The following is an 18,541-nucleotide window of genomic DNA, read 5'->3' as shown; positions in this document are numbered from 1 at the left end:
AACCAATCGATGAAAACACGCCACCTATCCAATCCCATCAATGATATTGGTCCATACACCATGATTCCCTTCCATTTATCTACCTTCCAGTTACTGCACCAAAAACACCGTCCGGGTAGCAAGCAAGCAAAGCAAGTAGTAAGCAAGTGAGCCTCCTTCACTGATACAATTGGTCCCATCCATTCATCCGTTTATACTCCCGCGCAAGGATAAGAAGGAGAGAGAGGAAAGAAAAGGAAATCAAACAGAATTATTCCCATCTCCCTTCAATCTCCACCGCCTTTGCTCCTGCTACTCTCCTTGCGCTCCCACTTCCTGCACCATAGAGCATCTCCATCAACTTCCCCTTTTGCGTTTCCCTAACCTTTCCTAGATATCCGCTCGCATCTTCTAGACCTTGAATTTGCTCTTCGACTCGAATGGTGCTGCTATTTGTCCTTACGAGCGGACTGACTAACTTCTTCCTTAGATAATCTAGATTTGCTCGTAATGTTAACAATTTGCCGTTATGATCGAGAAGGACAGATTTGTTTTGAATAGTCTTAGAACGGATATTGGCGAGAAGCTTTTTATTCTTCTCGAATTTGTGAAGGGTACTGGAGGAGGGACCGAGAAGTTTGGTCCAGAGCGAAGAGAGAAGTTTATCTTCGTCCATTTCTTGGGTATCTAGCTCACGGGATGCGCTACGAGATAATGCTTTAAATTGATGATCAATCTTTTCGAAGATGGCAAAGAGATGAAGAGCATGGTTGAGCTCGGAACTAATAGCATCTTCAAGCACTGATAGGAACTCGTTAAATGTTCTTTGAAGTGTTTGACGTGTTCTTTGAGACGATGACATGCCGAATATATTCGTTGCGACAACGCCAATTTTGGTCGGCGTTCCAGTAGGAGTTTCGAAAACTCCTACTCGGCTAAGAAGTGTGTGTATATTATCAAAAGCTGAATTAAGGGGAGATGGCGGCAGATGATTTAGTTGAGCAAGTTCTCGTTTTGCCCAATCCATAACGATCAAGATACTAGATATGTCAGATGATTTCAAGCAACAGAAGTAGAAAGTATTACCCATCCACATCTCCGTCAACATTAGCAAAGAATCTGGTTAACTCAACAGACAAAGTTTTGAGGGTTTCACTCAGTTCATCGAGTTCCGCAACAATGACAGGCGCAGATGTCATATTTGTTGAGCGTACGCTCTCACCAAGATCCCAGACCGCAATACCAGTCTGCTGTATATCGCCGATTTGTTGAATCCCATTTTCGGAATAGAATATTAGAGGTTCAAAAGCCCTTGCAAGTCCCGCGACCTTAATAAGATCCGGGACTGGTGGTAGTTGTGAAGGTTGAAATAGTGTTCGTAATGTCAAGATGGAAATAATCGCTATCACAAGCGCACTGCATACGGAAGCCCATGAACTCATGATCTTCTCAAACTTTAAACTCATAGATGAAAATGCAGCTTCAAACGGTTCTGTACGATGTTGTACTTCGGTTTTAAATGCGAATCGAATAACTTTTTATACATCAGCATATGAACCAATACATTTACTCCAAGTTTCATACAGTTGTTGGGGTTCTCCATCGAAGGTACCAAAGCGCCTTCGTGGCCATCCTCCTGTTTAACTACCGCGCCAAACGTCTTTCCAAAATCTTCATTTCCCGAAGGATATGGACCTGGCGAAGGGCTTCTCTTCTTTTCCGGTGATATTGAACCGGTTGGTAATCTGGTTCTTACAGCCGCGGCAAGCGTCGGATCAGATCCACCTCCCTCATCAGCACTCTCATATTCCGGACTACTTTCTCTAGAAAGTTCCCTGTGCCTCTTTCCCAATATATTACTATGCCGATTCCAAAAGCCGCTGCTTCGGTTGCCGTTTTCCTCCCGTCTCCATGCTGGCGGACTGTAGCCACCTCTGGATACCGAGTCTCTTAGGTCGTCCTCCGAGTCCGTGTCGCTGCGGAAGCCCGAATGCTGGGAAGGATAACCAAAACGGCGAGGTGGGTTGTGATCTATCTCTATGTTTCCTTGTTCGAAGTCCTGCAGAGATGCGTTTAACGAGGGGTGGTCGTCGAACATTCCTTCTAGCTCCTCTATCGTAGTGCCCATGATTTCTATTATTCTTCACGATGTCTGTTGATGCGCTCCAACTTGGTATGGGAAGGGCTTTAGTCTGGATGAGATAAAGATATGCGAACGATATGATTATGACAATCAAGAAGGTACTAGGTGCGATATTTAGGTTGATCAGTGTAAAATGGACTTGGTTTTGGATAGTAAATATGGACATATCAATCCAAAAACACGTCTGCCTTGAGTAGCTGTTTACAGTCGCGTAAACTTTGTGAATTTATGACTTTAATTCATACAAGTATGCGACTGTTATTCTTTTCGATATATGAATGCGCGAATGATGGATTGAAAGTTATGTTGGTTTTATCTGGCTGTGACTGAACTGATAGCGATGCGATAATGGATAAGTGGGTGGGTTGGAAGAAGAGAATCGCGGATATGATACTAAAGTGGGCTTGGTGGTAATGGGTGGTAATGGGTGGTGGGTGGGGAGTGGGTAGTGGGTGGTAGACTGGACTGGTAGACTGGTACTTGGTGTGTGTACGGGACACGGGATGGAGGGAAAGAGGTATAGTGCACGGTATTTTGGTGGGGTTATGTCTTTTTCCAAAGGCCCATCGCGCATTCGTGTTTAAAGTGATTGGGGGAGAGAAGAGAGAAGAGAGAAGAGAGAGGGGAGAGAGGAAAGAAGACGAATAGTAGTAATGTGAGTATGGTATGAGTAGGTAGGAGGATGCTTCTCTTCGTACAGCAAGCACTAGAGTCGACTCCAGTAGTATAATTGGTCTCTAAATAGAAACAAGTACAGAAGTACTGGTGGCAGGTGCAAACTAAAATCATATTCAATCCATTCAATCCATTCTACGCGTACTATTTGGAACTAATTCATTCTTTACAATGGCTTTTATTGATTGGCTTTGAAATAGAACATAATAGGTGAGTGTATATGACAGAAATCTCAATATACCTGGATCTTTCCCTACCTTGGTAGGTATCTAATAGATTTTATATGGATATTCTTCATCTGCCGATTCTAGCCACTCCCATTCTGATAAATCCCATAAAATATACATACACATCCGTATGAAGAAATAGCCTTGAATTTGTAGTTCGTTCCCTTTGATTTTGTCTAAGTTAATTCTACTCCAGGCTTCTTCATCTAGCTGTACACCACCTCCACCACCACCACTACCACTACTGCAATCAGAACACTGACTTGTCGACGTCTCCCTCTCCCTCTCCAACATCTCCCTCCCTTCTCTTCCATCTCTTCCAACTTCCCCCCTCATCATTCCCCTGCTACCCAATCCAAATCTTGCTGCGTTGTCCATCCTTCATCCCTGTCTAGCTCAATCCCAGTATTGGTATGTGTTTCAGGGATACATCTCTTGCCATCTCAGTCAATGATTGGCCGAGATGACCAAATGATGCAGGGAGAGCATCATGTACTACTTGTACTGCGTGGCTGGACCAATCATGCTGCTAGCTCTTTCCATTTCAAGATATGGGACTAATGCAATGGCTTTAGACGATTGGATATGATGACGTGAGAGATGGAAGGAAAGAAAGAGGACGATCGGGCGATCAAAGCATTTGTCTGAAGGAGGTCTTCGACTTCCCTTGCTTGGATTTTGCTTTACTCTACTCCGTAAAAAAGAAGTGCTAAGGAAGGAAGTATGTATAAAATTGTTACATTAACCAGCCACCGAATTATGCTTTGAAATGTGGTGAAACAATCAGAGAAAATGATAATCTACAAGTAGAACTTTTTAAATACGTCACATTCTTTAAATGCCCTTCTTTTTGAAGATACGAGAGAGCAGATACAGATGCATGAACAGATTTTGCTTTGTAGAACATCAAAATTGCCATTTCATGCATGATGTTGTGCCTATCTAAAATGCTACCTATTCGCTATGCTAATTACAAGATATACTACAGTTGGTTTTCCCAAGGCTTTTTCTCTTGATCCTCCATCCCTTGCTCGCTATCCCTCAAACCCTTGAATTTCGTAGGTATCGTATCATTCTGAATGACCGTATCAATGAAATGAGATTTGCGTCTTCTCCCAGTGCTCACACGTTCGTATGCAATTTATGTAAAAGTAACAAGACTCATCATCTTCCACCAGCCATTACACTTCTGTAGTATCCCAAACTTAGATCGATAGTGTGCTTCAAGTATCTGTCTTCTGTGAGGGGCAGTCTCAAAACCTTCGGTAAATCCACATTCTGTTTGACGTGGTTAGTACTTGTCAAAAGAGGGGGCCACCAGAATGTTCTTACCTCGCCCTTTTTCTCCATATCCACCACCGCCTTCGCTACTAGCCCACTAATAGTTTCAATTGCCACTGTCTCCATAAAAGCGGGGTGGCGCGATTCATCCACGACAGCCGGTAACCCTGCCAACAATCTGTCCAATACCGCAAGGTCGAGTTCTTGGCTCTTCTTCTGGAATTCAAGTAAAGTGAGGAAGTCCTGATAGATCTCGCCTCCAAGATGCCACTCCAAGATAGCATCCTCCTTGCCCGCAAAGCTGGCAAGGATATTACGAAGTGTAGCATAGTCGAACTCGATAACTGCCTTTGGGGCAACTTCCTTTGCAAACGTGCGGTGAGCTTCTTCAAACAATCCGGCTTTAGTCAAAAATTCGACTTCGCTTAATGGATCCTTCCTGACACTTCGAGTGTATAATGCTTTGGCCTCCCATATCCATGATGCTGGAATTTTATAATGCTGTACCAAAGTGATGAAGCTCTGGCTATCTTCAGATCCGATCTTCCCAGCATGTCGAGCAAGATGATCTTGGATGGATTTTGCGCGAGCGTTGGTCGACGACAAGTGAAGCAGAACAAATACTGCATCGAGCCAATATCCTTCATTGTTGAGCTGAGAAGCAAAAGCCAAGGTAGTCTGGTCTTTCTTCTCCTCGGCAGTGCCTTGGTAATCCAATGCACCAAAAGAAGTTATGGCCCGACTCAATTGCCACGAAAGTCGCATATCCAAGGGCGATAGTTGTGCATTCTCAGGTCGTAGGATAGCCTCGAGGTCGGCGTTGTCGTAGGTATACAACTTCAATAGACCCCAAAGAAGATCCTCGCGCTCATGAAGCTGGTCGTCTTGCCATAGCTTAGGAATCTTCTGTTCGACGTACCAAGCGTGAGGTCTGGATGTCTCCTTTTCTGCCATTTCTTTGTCAAAGATCTTGACTGCAACATCGAATTCCTCATTTGCCTTGATTGCATACCACAATCTCATGCCAAATGCTTGCCGCCAATCGAGCCCGAAACGTTTCGAAATAATGAAGTCTTCAATACGATCTTCCATATGAGGTGCTTTGTTGCCTTCACAGTAACAGACATTTCCAGCAAGGAGTTCGTAAAGAGCACGGATTGGCTGACTAAACTCAGAGAGAGCTTTTGTGTTTCGCCACTGTAATAACTGCTCGCGCATATCTTTCTTGAGACTTTCCTTACCACCAATCATTGCAACAAGTGTAGCCAAATGGAAGTTCTTACCATTGATAAGATGTCCACAAGCCTCTGGGATCTTGTGACCGGACAACGAGGCGATCGCTTTCTCTTCATGAGATCTAGCCATTGCAACATGTTGAGACGATGCCTGTGCAACTAGATTTTGCCAAAATGTAGACAATTTATCCTTGCGTAGGCGCTCAACTGCATTTTCAATGTGATTTAGTTCTTGGGGAATTTCAATATGGTCAAAAAGAATGCTGGCCAGTTCCCAGACAAGCTTTTCATGAGCTACTGATGGATCTCGAACATTTCGTTCATCGAAGAAGTCTAGGAAGGAATATGTCTCTGGCAATGATGCGTAAGGAACACCATCGTAATTCTCGATGACCGTCAAAGATTGGTGCTTCTTAAGTGCATCCGCTGAAGACTCATTAGAAAATTTAGCGAACCGGATATTACTGGCTTCGGCAATGCCGCTCTTTTGGATCGTGAGTAGACCATCCTTCTCACGAGCTCGACGCGATTTGGTGAATGGTTTGGAATCGGCAGACGCGGCATACACCAAGGTTCCATCTGGGCCCCAGCTTGGTTTGACAGAGTCGTGAAACGCACGATCCTCTTCTGGCATTTCAGATTCGTCATCACCAATTTTGGATTTCTTGTTAAAGGGTTTCTGTAGACATAATTTCTTAGCATTGTATTACATAAATATTAGATACATGAGTGGACGCAGCGAACGGTCCCATTAATTATCACCATCTCACAAGAATGTTTAGCAAGGAAAACCAACCTCAAAATTATCGCCCCTCTTGTAGTTAGAAGCCTTGATAGGACTTGCGACCTTTCCAAACAAGTCGTTGTGAACATCCATCAACGACGCAAACCCATTTGTGTTTGAAAAGCCCTTGTTAGTTATTGGACCTTCAGTTTGTGCCAAGACAGACTGCTTTTCGTTTCCGTGAACATCAATAAGACTTTTCAAAACAGCACGATCCTGTTTCTTGGGGCTAGCAGTTGCTCTCAATGTAGCCGCCCAGTCATTTGCAGCTGGAAATCGGAGTTTGGATGGTGTGTCCAGTTTTTGCGCTCTTGCTCTAGCTCTCAGAATTGCACCAGGTGTCCCAAATTCAACCGTATCATCTTCATCTTGCGAGTCCTCCATTTGCTCCGCGGTGTTGCCAGTTTCTGGAAAAGAGCCCGCCATCTCTTGATCCACGACACTGACAGATTCATCGTCCTCGTAGACGTCGTCTTGGTCAATTGGTTCCTCGACGCCGCTTTCTGACTGTGAACCCACGGAGCGATTATCTAAAAAAGACTCCTGGTTTTGAACAAATGTGCTATCCGCGACTTCCTCATCTGAGTAAACCTCCTCGTCATCGAATGCGCCTGGAAGAATCTTTTTCTTCCTAAATTCGAATGTATCCTCAGGGTCTGACTCTGTTTGTGTCAAATCCATATCAGACGCAAAGGACTCATCGAAGTATTGAGGGGTGGCCTTTGGTGCACGAGTTCGCGGAGTTGGTGTATCTGGAGGAGCAGTAAGTGTACTATTGCCAAAGTCGTCACCATCTTCTTCTTCGACCTCCATATCGTCGTCCTCCTCATCTCCATAATCAAGTTCATAAACCGTGTAATGTGCAACATTGAATACCCAAGTTCCGTCATCCGTATTGTAACTCACGAATTCGGTATCCTCTACTGCCTTCAACTTCTTGATATGTTTCTTCAAGCGTGCATCATCAACTCCTCTCTTAGAGATATTGCGAGGCCATGAATTAAAGAGGGTAATTGTAGATGGAACATTAAGTCCAGACCCGACTTGAGGTTTTTGGACAGGTGCGTTGTCTGGATAAACTTCCGCACGTCTAGTTTCAAGAATAACGATCCTGTCAAAGATGTCATCAAGATTGATGCCATTGAGATTGACGACATCGCCAAATTGAATGTAGCCAACGCCCTCACGGCCGACTGTAAATTTATGTACCTTTCCACGTTCGGCGCGAGTCATGTTTTCAATTTCTTCCCTTGAAGGCGTCATCCAGTATTCGCCGAGGGAGGTATCACGAGGAGATTTGGGAGACTTGGACTGCTTCTCATTGACGATGGCGAGTTGCTTGTTCTTATTGACTTCTGTCATCTCAGGTGAGGTAAGATCAGGGCTTTGCACAGAATTGTTGCTAACCGGGTGTAATGGGCTGGCAGATGCAGTTCCGTTGGAATTATCAGTGCCGTTGGCCGAACCATTAGGGGTACCGTTGACGCTACCATTAACACTGGCGTTAGGTGACGATGCTGGTGTCTCGAAAGTGACCTGCTTCTTGATAATCGACTTGTTAGGAGATTCGGCAGGATGATCTGGGGTAGCAGGGTTCTTGAAAAGATCGGAGCGGACATTGCGGTTGATAATAAGCTTCTTGAAGCTTCCACCGCTTGCATAGTTTGTGCTAGTGCTAGACGAGAATGCCCCTGGTGCTAGAATGCTATCATCGCTGTGGAAACTGCGACGAATGCTATTACTAGACATACTCTTGCTTAATGCTCGGTTGCCACTCAGTAAGCTGCTGCTGAACATCGAAGGAGTACTTCCTGCAGTCGAGACACTTCCTGGGGTGTAAGATAAACCGAAACCTCCACGGAGAGATTTGCTAGGAGTACTGAATCGCGAAGATCCAGATGCGTTTAACTTGTACAACGGGAGAGCAGCTGCCTTCTTCTGTCTATTAGCACTTGATAATGGGGTTGCGAGAGGCCCAGGGTTCTGAAGACGTTCTGTGATATTCTTATCCTTGTCAGCAAACATAGACTGAGTGCCATAAGCTTTAGAATCATTGAGACTAGTGCTGAGAGATTGAGGGCCTTGTCCCTGTTGTGATGTGTTGAAGATGGAACCCGTTCCAAAGATGGAACCTTGGGGTTGAGCAGGTTGTTGCTGCTGCTGCTGGCCAAGTGTTGACGAACCAAACAAATTGGACTGCTGCTGGGTCCCAGTGTTACCAAACAAGCTTGTCCCTGGTTGTTGCTGAGACTGACCGAACAATCCGCCAGGTTTCTGCTGGTTGGCATTGTTTCCGAGGCTAGCACCAAAGAGGCCGGTGTTTTGCTGGGGTTGATTGTTTTGATTTGAAGCACCAAAACCACCACCACCACCGAATAAGCTGCTTGTGCCAGTGTTGGTTTGAGCTGCAGGCTGGCCGAAGAGACCGCCTGTAGCAGCGGGTTTAGCACCGAAAAGACTGCTTCCTGTGTTGGCATTATTTGCACCACCAAAAGGACTGTTGTTTGTAGCTGCTGGCTGCGAACCAAATAATCCTCCGGTATTTGAAGCAGCGGGTTGCGCGCCAAAGAGGCCAGTGGTAGCTGGCTTTTGTTGAGTATTTCCAAAAAGACCTCCACCAGTGTTGGTGTTAGTAGATCCAAAACCGCCTCCGAAAGCATTAGTTGTAGCTGGTTGTTGCTGAGCGGCGCCACCAAATCCAGTTGTTGTGTTCTGCTGCTGTTGAGTATTTCCAAAGAGACCCCCTCCAGTATTTGTATTGGTCGCTCCAAATCCACCCCCCGTTGAGCCAAAGCCTCCGGTGGTGGCTGCTGGTTGCGTGTTGCCAAAGCTGAAGGCAGGTTTTGCGGCAGCGGCGTTGTTGTTGTTATTGCCAAAGAGACCTCCTCCAGTGTTGTTATTGGTCGATCCAAAGCCACCAGTTGTCGAGCCAAATCCTCCAGTACTCTGATTGTTGGTAGTCGATCCAAATAATCCACCACCAGTCTGTGCTTGTGGTTGAGCACCAAAGAGCCCACCAGTCGCGGGTTTCGCGGCACCAAAGAGTCCACCGCCAGCTGTAGCGGTATTCGAACCAAAACCTGTGCTAGCTGGTTGACTTGTACCAAAACCCGTTCCTGTTGATCCGCCGCCAAACATGGTTGAACCTGTTGTGGCGTTGTTTGTAGAACCGAAACCTCCAGTTGGAGCTTGGTTGGAACTACCAAATCCGCCGAAGTTTGTGTTTGTGCCAAATGCACCACCTTGGTTTTGATTATATCTCAAACCCTTGGTGTAATCGGCCAATCGAAGTTCCTCGGGTGTAAAGTTCTTGTAAGGTTGTTGAAAGGATATGCTTTGGTAGGCGTTCTGCATAGAGGAGTTTGGCTCCTTCTCGACAAATGCTGTGAAAGGAACAGATTGGGTGCCTTCACACTGGGTACTAGCAGCAGCTCCTCCAAATCCAGTTCCTGCAGTGCTTCCAAATCCGGAACCTCCTCCAAAAGCTGAAGGTGTGCTCGTAGCAGGAGTAGATCCAAAGCCACCAGTTTTATTTCCAAACAGTCCACCTCCAGTATTGGTAGCACCAAATCCGGTTGTGGGTGCAGCGCTACTTCCAAATCCACCACCGCCAAATGCACTAGTCGTTCCCGTCGCAGCACCACCTCCAAACATACTACCACCTGTTGTTGCGGCTGTACTTCCAAATCCAGTAGTTGCTGGCTTTGCTCCAAACCCTCCGAAACCTGTGAAGAATGTCAGTAACCCACCATCAATCCAGATGTGAAAGAGTGAAAAGGAAATTGCTGGAACGTGTAGTTTGAAAGAAACTTGGTTTCATGGTTAAGATAGCTCGCTGTTGATTTAAATTGGATGATTCGAGAGCAAGAGCGAATGCGACAAGAATGCGATCCAAGGTAAAACAAGCTATCAAGCTAAACAAAACCACCCAGAAAGTTAGAGCATCGGAGCGTCGACATACCAGTACTGCCACCAGTATTACCACCAAAGCCTGAAGAGGTTCCACCACCTCCAAACATACCACCACCTGTGTTGTTATTTGCACCGAAGCCGGTATTATTGGGAGCAGGTGCACCGAAAACTATTGCAAGAGACGATTCGAGTAAGTAATGAGTTCAACGGGATCGCAGAACCCCCTCAGTCCTTCCCGACGCCCAGCGAATTATATGTAAGGAAATATTGAAGGGTCGACCTACCTGAGCCGGTATTGTTGTTTGTAGTTGAGCTACCAAAACCTGCAAATCCCGCCGGTTTATTTTGTTGGCCGAAGCCACTACTACCAAATCCTCCTCCCCCGAACGACATCTTGAATGATTATCGACAGTAGGCGAAGCGGATCTGAATCGCTGCTAGATGTAGCAGATTGCGAAACTGAAAAGTCGCTCTCTTTGTGGAGAGACGAGGTTGATCACAATCGCAGAAAAGGCGAACGCGCAAAAATGGAGAAATTGCGATTAGGATCGGGAAAGTGTCGCATGCATTAGAAATTGTAAAGAGAGTGTCAAAAAGATCATCAATAACAAAGAGTTTGGATGATGTATGGTAGAAGAATTGAAGTTGGATTTGAAAGTCCGAAATTGTTTTGGTGATAGATTGGAGAATTTGTAGGAGAACGCGCTTTAATTGTAATGGTCGTTGGAAGAAAGTTCGGCTAGGGGAGGGAAGGGAACATGGGCCTCGAAAGTCAATGAGAAGAGCTTTTGAGATTGAGAACCTTTACCTAGATAATTCCGATTCAACCAATTAAATTCATGAAAATGCCATTTGAACCAGTGAATGAAGCAGATATCTAGAAAACCTTGGAGAGGTACTGTTGCCTTGGGTAAATATTATGTTATTATTGGTATGAGTACGGTACGTGCTGGGTAGTACAGCTGGTATTTGAGCGGATGACTAATGATATCTTGATATGAAGGTATTATGATACAGTTGACTCTAGCTCGTCTAGGTACGCATGAGTAAATCTGACAGTTGTATGGCTAGCCACCTACCACAGATAAGAAATCCATGTTGGGCTTTCTTTGATATGACTCTTCTTTGTACCTGAGGAAGAAATTCTACGATATGATTTGATACTTGGAGGTTCATAGCCAAGGTTCCTGTTTATACAATTCGTACAATCCATACAATTGTATGTAAATGATCACCTGATGCTGTGCGCGTGACCAGCGTTCGATTTCAATACCTACCCACCTGCCTAGTAGGTACTACCTTTCGTCTTGTGAAAGCTTTCTTCTCTCTCTCTCTTCTCTCTCTTGACTATGACTACCTAGTAGGTATGGAATGGTTCTCCCTACAGTAAGTAACTCGGCCCCAACTCCATGCATTCACGTTTCCGACCTCGAGCTATCTAGTCCTTTATATCTCATACTTGGCATACCTACCACCAGTTCACCCAGTTACATCTTCATTGTTAGCTAGAGAGGGAGGGATACGTCAATTGATGCTCTAGTACGAAGCACAGTTCCAACTTCCATGCGACTGTGATGACTAATCACACCCATTTTCGAGTGCAGCACTCATTCGACGCGTTCAGATGCCATTTTCTCCAAAAGCTTAACGCGTCGATTCTTCGAAACAGTAGTACCACCTTGCACCACCTTGCACCCTACACTTCTAATCCCCAATCAACCCATCATAATCACTCACATCAAATCGCTCCGTCCCACTTCACCACCCTGTCCGACAAAATTATAATAATAGCTTTCCTTCCCAGCCACTAACAACGACCCGTCTTCTCCAGACTTACTTGATACACGTTATTTTACAATTAATAGCCACTTTTTTCTCAATTGCTCCCACTTTGCGCGCACTGTGTTTTAAATAAATAAAAAAGTGTTCGATGGCATCAACAAGTCAACCGCATTCTTCTTTCCCCGCGCGTCCTTTCAATAACATACGCAATCCTCCCACCACAACAGCTTTTGCTCAATCACAACCCGCTCTGGCTTTGAGGCAGAAAGAAAGGTTATCGAAGGATACTCAAGCGCAAGCTCCCGCCCCGGCCATGGCCCCGCCGGCTAATGCTCATATGAACATTTTAAGTGACGAACAGAGGGAAGAGATCAATGAAGCTGTATGTTTACACATATCCCACGAAACACCATGCGCAAGACGACACAATCCCATCACGAGTCGCGCGCATCGCATCAACCCCTCCTCCTCAACCCACATCGAAACAATGCGCTAACAAACCCCTCAGTTCGTTCTCTTCGACAACGACAAGGACCAGAGAATCGACTACCACGAATTCAAAGTCGCCCTCAAAGCCCTCGGTTTCGATCTGCCCAAACCCGAAATCCTCACTCTCTTAACCACGCACGGCATACCTCCCGAAACCGCAGCGCGCAACGGCATACGCGATCCAAATATTCCTCCCGGGCGTCTGCTACTCACTCTCCAAGCCTTCCAGACCATCGCCGGGAATCTGATAGCGGCGCGCGATCCTCGCGACGAGATACTGCGAGCGTTTGCTCTATTCGATACCGACGACAAAGGCATGATAACCCTTGAAGATTTACGGCGAGTAGCGCACGAACTAGGCGAGGGATTAGAAGAAGACGAGCTGCGAGCGATGATAGAGGAATTCGATTTAGAGGGTAAAGGCGGAGTAGGGAGAGAAGAGTTTATTCAAATATGTATGGGATGAATGAAAACCCCCAAACTCAATATATCATCTCATCCTCATCAAGGTCTCGGGTCACCCGTTGGATTACCACCTTCCCCCAGCCTCTGGAAGCAGTCCACCGATTTGTTCCATCGTTTCATCGAAAACAAAATCATCCCGGCCAATTCGAAGTACTGGAGCAGAAGGATAGGAGATAGAGACCTGTTTTGATTACAGTATGACGTTTTTGTCTTTAGTTTTTCGTGTATATCACATCGTTATACCATCAATCATATCAAGGAGTAAAGCAAGGAGTGTAGGCGTCGGTTTGGGTTACAGAGAGGCCAAGGTATTGCATTACCTTCATGCGAGTAGGTATGCATAATTACAGTACATTTCCAGGATACCACATCCACACCACGAGAAAGACATTCGTGATCTCAATTTGAAAACACACACCTGCCAGTCGAAGAATTTATCCAGAAGTCGCGTCGAATGGGATCAGGTATCACTCAGCATTGCACCAGATCAGCGAACAGCACTCTTCAATTTATCACTCATATTCACACTCCATAACTCAATCTACTCTAACTACACCGTCCTACTAAAGCTGAAGCCTTGCAATATCCCCAAATCATTATCCTCTTCTTTCCATCCAAACCGAACCCAAATTGCATATCAAGTTATCTCATCACACAATGCACTCAAAAATCTTTCGAAGAAAAAAAGATTGATTGCAAAGAAGGATGGTAACAATAGAAGAATGTAGAAAAGCCACCTCGCGCCTATAAAGCAAAGGGCCATGCGTAAACCAATCCAAGGCTTCCGAATAATTTCCATATCGAAGTGCAAAGCTTTATACTTTCCCTTTTCCGCTCTTCCAACAATGCCATTTATCACTCCTTATCTACCTCCCAGCTACCATTTAAAATTGTATCAAATCTCCACCCTGTCCGTTCTGTCCCTGCTGAGGCCTGGGGCCGAATGGATTGCTCGATTGGTTAAATCCGTTTGCGCCGCCATTCATACCAGCTGGCCCAGTTGCGGCTGGCACTTGTCGACCAAATGGACTGCTGCCGAACGCGCCAGCAGCATTGTTTTGATATGTGGTTTGTGGCATACCGGTAAATTGGGTTTGGAGGAATGGGTTGTGGCCAGTTTGTTGTTCGTGGATACGTCCTAAGCCAGCACCCGCACTGTTAACAAAGGTTCCCGGTGCAGTATGCTGAGCTGGGATTCTAAGGTTTCCTGTATTTCCAAAAGTGTCCATTCCATCTCCGCTAGATAGAAGCGCATTGAGCTTAGCTTCATGTTCGGATACTTCTCTTTGGGGTGGTTGTGGCGAGAATGAAGGAGAAGGACTGAAGGACGGAGTGTTGCTGAATGATGACGTATTGTTGTATTGCCCCAAAGTCTTTTGCTCTTGAAGAGTAGCGAGGGTTGGTTTGGATGCAGCGGAACTGGTTTGAGGGCGCGCAAATGATGATGCAAATGGATTGTTGGATCCAGTAGGCATTGGTTGTAAGGATTGGAGTGGTTGGCTCGGGTTTGTGGCCCAGGGGTTGTTTGTTCCGGCGGGGGCAATTGGCTCTAGGTGTTGTTGTTGTTGCTGCTGAGGTTGCTGCTGTTGCTGTTGCGAGAACTGGTCATATGGATTAAATCCAGTGGGCTGTTGTTGAAACGGTTGTTGTTGTTGCTGCTGTGATGCGTAAGGATCAAAGCCCGTTTGCTGCATGGAGAATCCAGGTTGATAGCCAGTAGGTTGATAGCCAGTAGGTTGCGTATTTTGGAAATTTGTGTAGGGATTCAAATATCCCGTAGGCTGTGTTTGCAAATCAATGGGATTTCCTGACCAATCGACGGCTCCTTGTTGCTGGTACCCTCCATTGAAACCAGTGTTTTGCGATAATTGGATTGGATCATCATCAAAGAGCGAATGCGCATTCTGCTCTTCTAATTCACGTCTGCGCAACTCTTCTTCCTCTTGACTGAGCTTGAGAGCTTTAGCTAGATCATCGTCGTCTGGTTCACCGCCCCCTTGCCTACCCTCGCGCTTCTTGCGATCCTCTTCCTCTTGGTATTTACTAGCCTCGATAGCCAATCTATATTCTGCGTCCTCTTCATCGGCGCGCTGCGCTCGGTGTGGTCGTTGTCGTCGTGGCTGTGCATCTGAAGGTTCGGAAAACTCATCCAGGCCAGTGACTCTAGATTTCCAGTTTTTGCGATCAGCGCGCTCAGCTCGAAGTCTATCCTCATCTAAGATCAAAGATGTTAATTCTTTGGCGGAGACCCGAACTAAGAACATAGTTAGCAGGCTTCCTCAGTCTCATCATGAAAATGCAAACCATTTTGGCCAACATCTCTCCCATCCTCATCAATATACTGGAACTCTCTCAAAGTCTTGATAATATAGAGGTTCTTTCTTGCCCATGTCACTACCAACTCGGAACCTTCGTGCAGACAGTAATCTAACACTTTCAAGGCCTTCAAAACGTGTCTCCAATTTTTGCCCTTGTCGTTCAAACGCTTGTCGATCATATCCATTATCTGATAAAATGTTTCCGCCCTATGATTCTCGTGTCAGTTCTGTTCACAATGGCAAGTGATAAAGGTACGCACGAATTGAAGGTTAGTTGGGCAATTTCAGCCATGTCAGATCCAACCGGACCCCATGGGTCATTACTCGTAGCTATCATTCATCAATAAAAGAGCCGGAAGTTTGGCAAGAAGATCATACCATTCCGAACTTTGATTTGCACATTGTTATATCCTTTCGTGATGTTCTTGACGCTTCGTACGACTTTCGACATGTTGGCGACCTGATCTCTCCTGAGTTCAATACCAAATTAATTGTAATTTCTGAATTGCGATCCAAGATTCGGTAGCTATCCAGCTACGATGCGACACCTAAGAAAGCCAATCGCGAATCGCGTTTGTATGGAAGGGCGACAACGGCGTAATGATGAATGATGTTGTGAGGTATGGCGTCGTAAGTGATCACAATGTAATCGCTTGATATGGTAATTTCCGATGTTAATGAATGAAGACCCGGCGCTGTATGTACCTAGTAGTAAAGGCTAGGCTATGCTTCGGTTGGCCCCGCACTTTCCAGTTCCTGATCAAAGGGAATGAATGAATATGGATATTTGGCTGTGTGAGAATTGATTAAAAAGGGTGATGTTTTGATTTTGAGGTTGAAGGTGTCTTTTTCCTGGAACGGTTGTTTGAGACGATTAGATATGTAGAAATTAAGCATATGAAATTCAGGTAGATAGGTAGTGTAGTGTCGGTTCAGGTTGCGACAATTTCCAGGTAGTGGCTAGAAAAGTTGAAAGTTGCAACTTGCAACTTGCAGGTCCTCCGGCAAGCGGTGCAGTATGACGATTAGCGGGAACAACCCCATGGCCCAGAAAAGTCACCATCTGTCCAATAAAATCATGTGACACGTATTCAGAATTCATGTCAGGTACATACGAGCTATCATTGGGCTTCACTCACTGGGGGCATTTGTTAGATAGATAATGGCTTTCAGATTCGGAATGTTTTGGTTTATTTGGGGTTATTTTGGTATTGACTAACAAACCCCCGTTTTCTCCAATCAACCAACTGCTGTAAGTACTAGGTAATTGTCTTGCATCGATCAAGATCAGCACTGTTGCCGTACCCTTCCCCTTTCCATCTTTCAAACAATTCGCCTGTTCTGCCTCCCTAGCATCCTCTACTGTTGGCATTCGCACAGATCAAGCACATCACGGATTGATTGCTTATATAAGTACTGGACTTATAAGACACCAGATCAATGTATTCCATTGGAACGTGGTCAGTCACCAATCCCCAGTGAAAGGCGGAAATCCTTCTAGACTACCGCAACATGATCAGGTACCATATTTTCGAAATATGTGCACCGAGTACATCCTCAGTCTGCAGTATTCAATCCCTCGAATAGTTCTTCGTGCGAAATGATATCCACTTGCTTGGCTAGCTTGATTTTTGGTTGGATGTGTAGACCCGCAGCCCTTAGCATTGCAAATCTGACCGCATCATGCCCATATTTCCTTCCAGCACATTTCTCAGATGTGCATGTTAGTATCTCTCCAGTCATAGAATCAGCGTCCTCAGACTCTGGATCCGGCTCGATCATTTCTCTTGTCTCTTGCAAGAGTTTGTCTAGGCGGGTCATCCTATTCTTCAAATTATCACTGCTCGGGATTTTCTTCGTGTTTGAAGCAAACAACATCTTATCAATCTTTGATAACACCACTTGATGGGGTACTTTCTGTGCCCGCAACATTTGCAGCATCACACGATCACTTTCCTTGATTCCGTGCTCGGCATCAATTAGTACGAAAGCTCGTTTCAGCTGTTTCCTCTTCTCCAAATATTTGATGATTTCTTTTCCCCATTCAGGTCTACCACCGTGTCCATATCCTGGCATATCCAGTACCACTAATCGCCCACTATTATCTTCAGACCCTTCATGCCCTCCAATCGCAAATGCATTCATAGACCGAGTTCGCCCAGGTTTCGAACTGGTATATGCTGCCTTGGTGTTCATCAGAGCGTTGAGAAGAGATGATTTTGCCAACCTACAACATGCCAGTGTCAGTATGTACTTATGATTGCAATAGCTTGTGTCTCCTATATCTAAGGACCACAAATAGTATTCAATATGATGGAAAGATCAAGCTACAAGCCCAATAGTATAACTAGAGGATTAAGCTTACATTTGATCGTCCTAAGAAACAAACTTCGGAGCTGTCTCCAAACTCCATGGCATAGAATTGCGATGTAGACCATAAGTGCTTGGGAGGCTTTTTGGTGAAGAATCCATTTGCGTGCACAAGTTGAGCTTCCGTGGGTGGTAAAGTGTCCCAGTGGTAGCAGAGTTTAGTAGAAGGAAAATTCATATATTGGGGTATTTGAGAATCATGACCCTGTGATATTGTCTTAAGTCCTCTGAGAACATTGCTCGCAGAGATCACATCTCGTCGGTTTGTACGAGCACATGACTGTATCCTCAAAAGCGTTGACATTGGTAGGGAATTCGATGTTGAAATACAAGAGAATATAAATACCTATATCAGATGGACGAGGCTGCGAGGCTGAAAATATATCGGAATTTTTGGTGCCGACGGTTCTAATTCTAAGATGTGCCAGGATGGTGATTTCACATTCCTCATCAACTTTCCTCAAACCTCAATCTCATCGGCGCGGGCAACTACGAAAATGTCTTCTATTACGCCTACGAAACTACGCTCGCTCTACCGTTCGTTTCTCCGCGAACTTCCATCTCGGCCCCTCATCCAAGAATCCCGCTCCCCTCTACAATCCCGCATTCGCAGGACCATAGCCTCGGAAACAGGCACGCCAATCGAGCAAGCAGAGCAATTCCTACAATATGTCAAGGCGCAAAGGATGTATGCCACATTACTTGAGAGATACAACCCTGGGATGAATATGGATGAAGAAGAGCGAGTACGTTTGACTGCCAGGAGAGTGGGAATGGATCTACCGGAAGAGTTTTCGTATGGCCAAGATGGGAATGGGGGCAAAGTCCAGTGAGAGTTGAAGCGTTTGTAACGACAAGATCGCTCATGTAAATCGATGGAG

At 45.4% G+C, this 18,541-nt stretch overlaps 6 protein-coding genes across 6 annotated transcripts; 2 read left to right on the top strand and 4 right to left on the bottom strand.

Annotated features, from left to right (window-relative positions):
• Positions 1 to 250: 250 nt before the first annotated feature.
• EAF02_010243 (uncharacterized protein) lies at positions 251 to 2,107 on the bottom strand (the record flags this gene model as incomplete). Its single annotated transcript, XM_038906291.1, has 3 exons — positions 251 to 1,019; positions 1,066 to 1,513; positions 1,564 to 2,107. 3 exons carry the CDS (start codon positions 2,105 to 2,107, stop codon positions 251 to 253), a joined length of 1,761 nt encoding a protein of 586 aa, XP_038754018.1.
• Positions 2,108 to 4,188: 2,081 nt separating this feature from the next.
• EAF02_010242 (uncharacterized protein) lies at positions 4,189 to 10,629 on the bottom strand (the record flags this gene model as incomplete). The annotated part of the gene is made up of 5 exons (XM_038906290.1): positions 4,189 to 4,302; positions 4,357 to 6,219; positions 6,337 to 10,049; positions 10,286 to 10,405; positions 10,521 to 10,629. The coding sequence occupies 5 exons, from the start codon at positions 10,627 to 10,629 to the stop codon at positions 4,189 to 4,191; spliced, it is 5,919 nt and encodes a 1,972-aa protein (XP_038754017.1).
• Positions 10,630 to 12,166: 1,537 nt separating this feature from the next.
• EAF02_010241 (uncharacterized protein) lies at positions 12,167 to 13,162 on the top strand (the record flags this gene model as incomplete). Its single annotated transcript, XM_038906289.1, has 3 exons — positions 12,167 to 12,400; positions 12,527 to 12,962; positions 13,017 to 13,162. 3 exons carry the CDS (start codon positions 12,167 to 12,169, stop codon positions 13,160 to 13,162), a joined length of 816 nt encoding a protein of 271 aa, XP_038754016.1.
• A 320-nt stretch (positions 13,163 to 13,482) lies between these two features.
• Positions 13,483 to 16,249, bottom strand: EAF02_010240 (uncharacterized protein). Its single transcript, XM_038906288.1, has 4 exons — positions 15,669 to 16,249; positions 15,551 to 15,620; positions 15,277 to 15,497; positions 13,483 to 15,226 (listed from the first exon to the last, which is right to left on the bottom strand). Exons 1-4 carry the CDS (start codon positions 15,739 to 15,741, stop codon positions 13,857 to 13,859), a joined length of 1,734 nt encoding a protein of 577 aa, XP_038754015.1. The 5' UTR covers positions 15,742 to 16,249; the 3' UTR covers positions 13,483 to 13,856.
• A 598-nt stretch (positions 16,250 to 16,847) lies between these two features.
• On the bottom strand, positions 16,848 to 18,028 carry EAF02_010239 (uncharacterized protein; the record flags this gene model as incomplete). Its single annotated transcript, XM_038906287.1, has 2 exons — positions 17,656 to 18,028; positions 16,848 to 17,543 (listed from the first exon to the last, which is right to left on the bottom strand). The coding sequence occupies exons 1-2, from the start codon at positions 17,962 to 17,964 to the stop codon at positions 16,848 to 16,850; spliced, it is 1,005 nt and encodes a 334-aa protein (XP_038754014.1). The 5' UTR covers positions 17,965 to 18,028.
• Positions 18,029 to 18,157: 129 nt separating this feature from the next.
• Positions 18,158 to 18,493, top strand: EAF02_010238 (uncharacterized protein; the record flags this gene model as incomplete). Its single annotated transcript, XM_038906286.1, has 1 exon — positions 18,158 to 18,493. One exon carries the CDS (start codon positions 18,158 to 18,160, stop codon positions 18,491 to 18,493), a length of 336 nt encoding a protein of 111 aa, XP_038754013.1.
• Positions 18,494 to 18,541: the final 48 nt, after the last annotated feature.

The sequence above is a fragment of the Botrytis sinoallii genome (assembly GCF_014898435.1).
Source record: "Botrytis sinoallii strain Bc 23 chromosome Unknown BSIN_024, whole genome shotgun sequence".
Lineage (NCBI taxonomy): Eukaryota > Fungi > Ascomycota > Leotiomycetes > Helotiales > Sclerotiniaceae > Botrytis > Botrytis sinoallii.
Note: the sequence above shows the minus strand (reverse complement) of the source record. Positions and strands in the feature narration are given on the sequence as shown.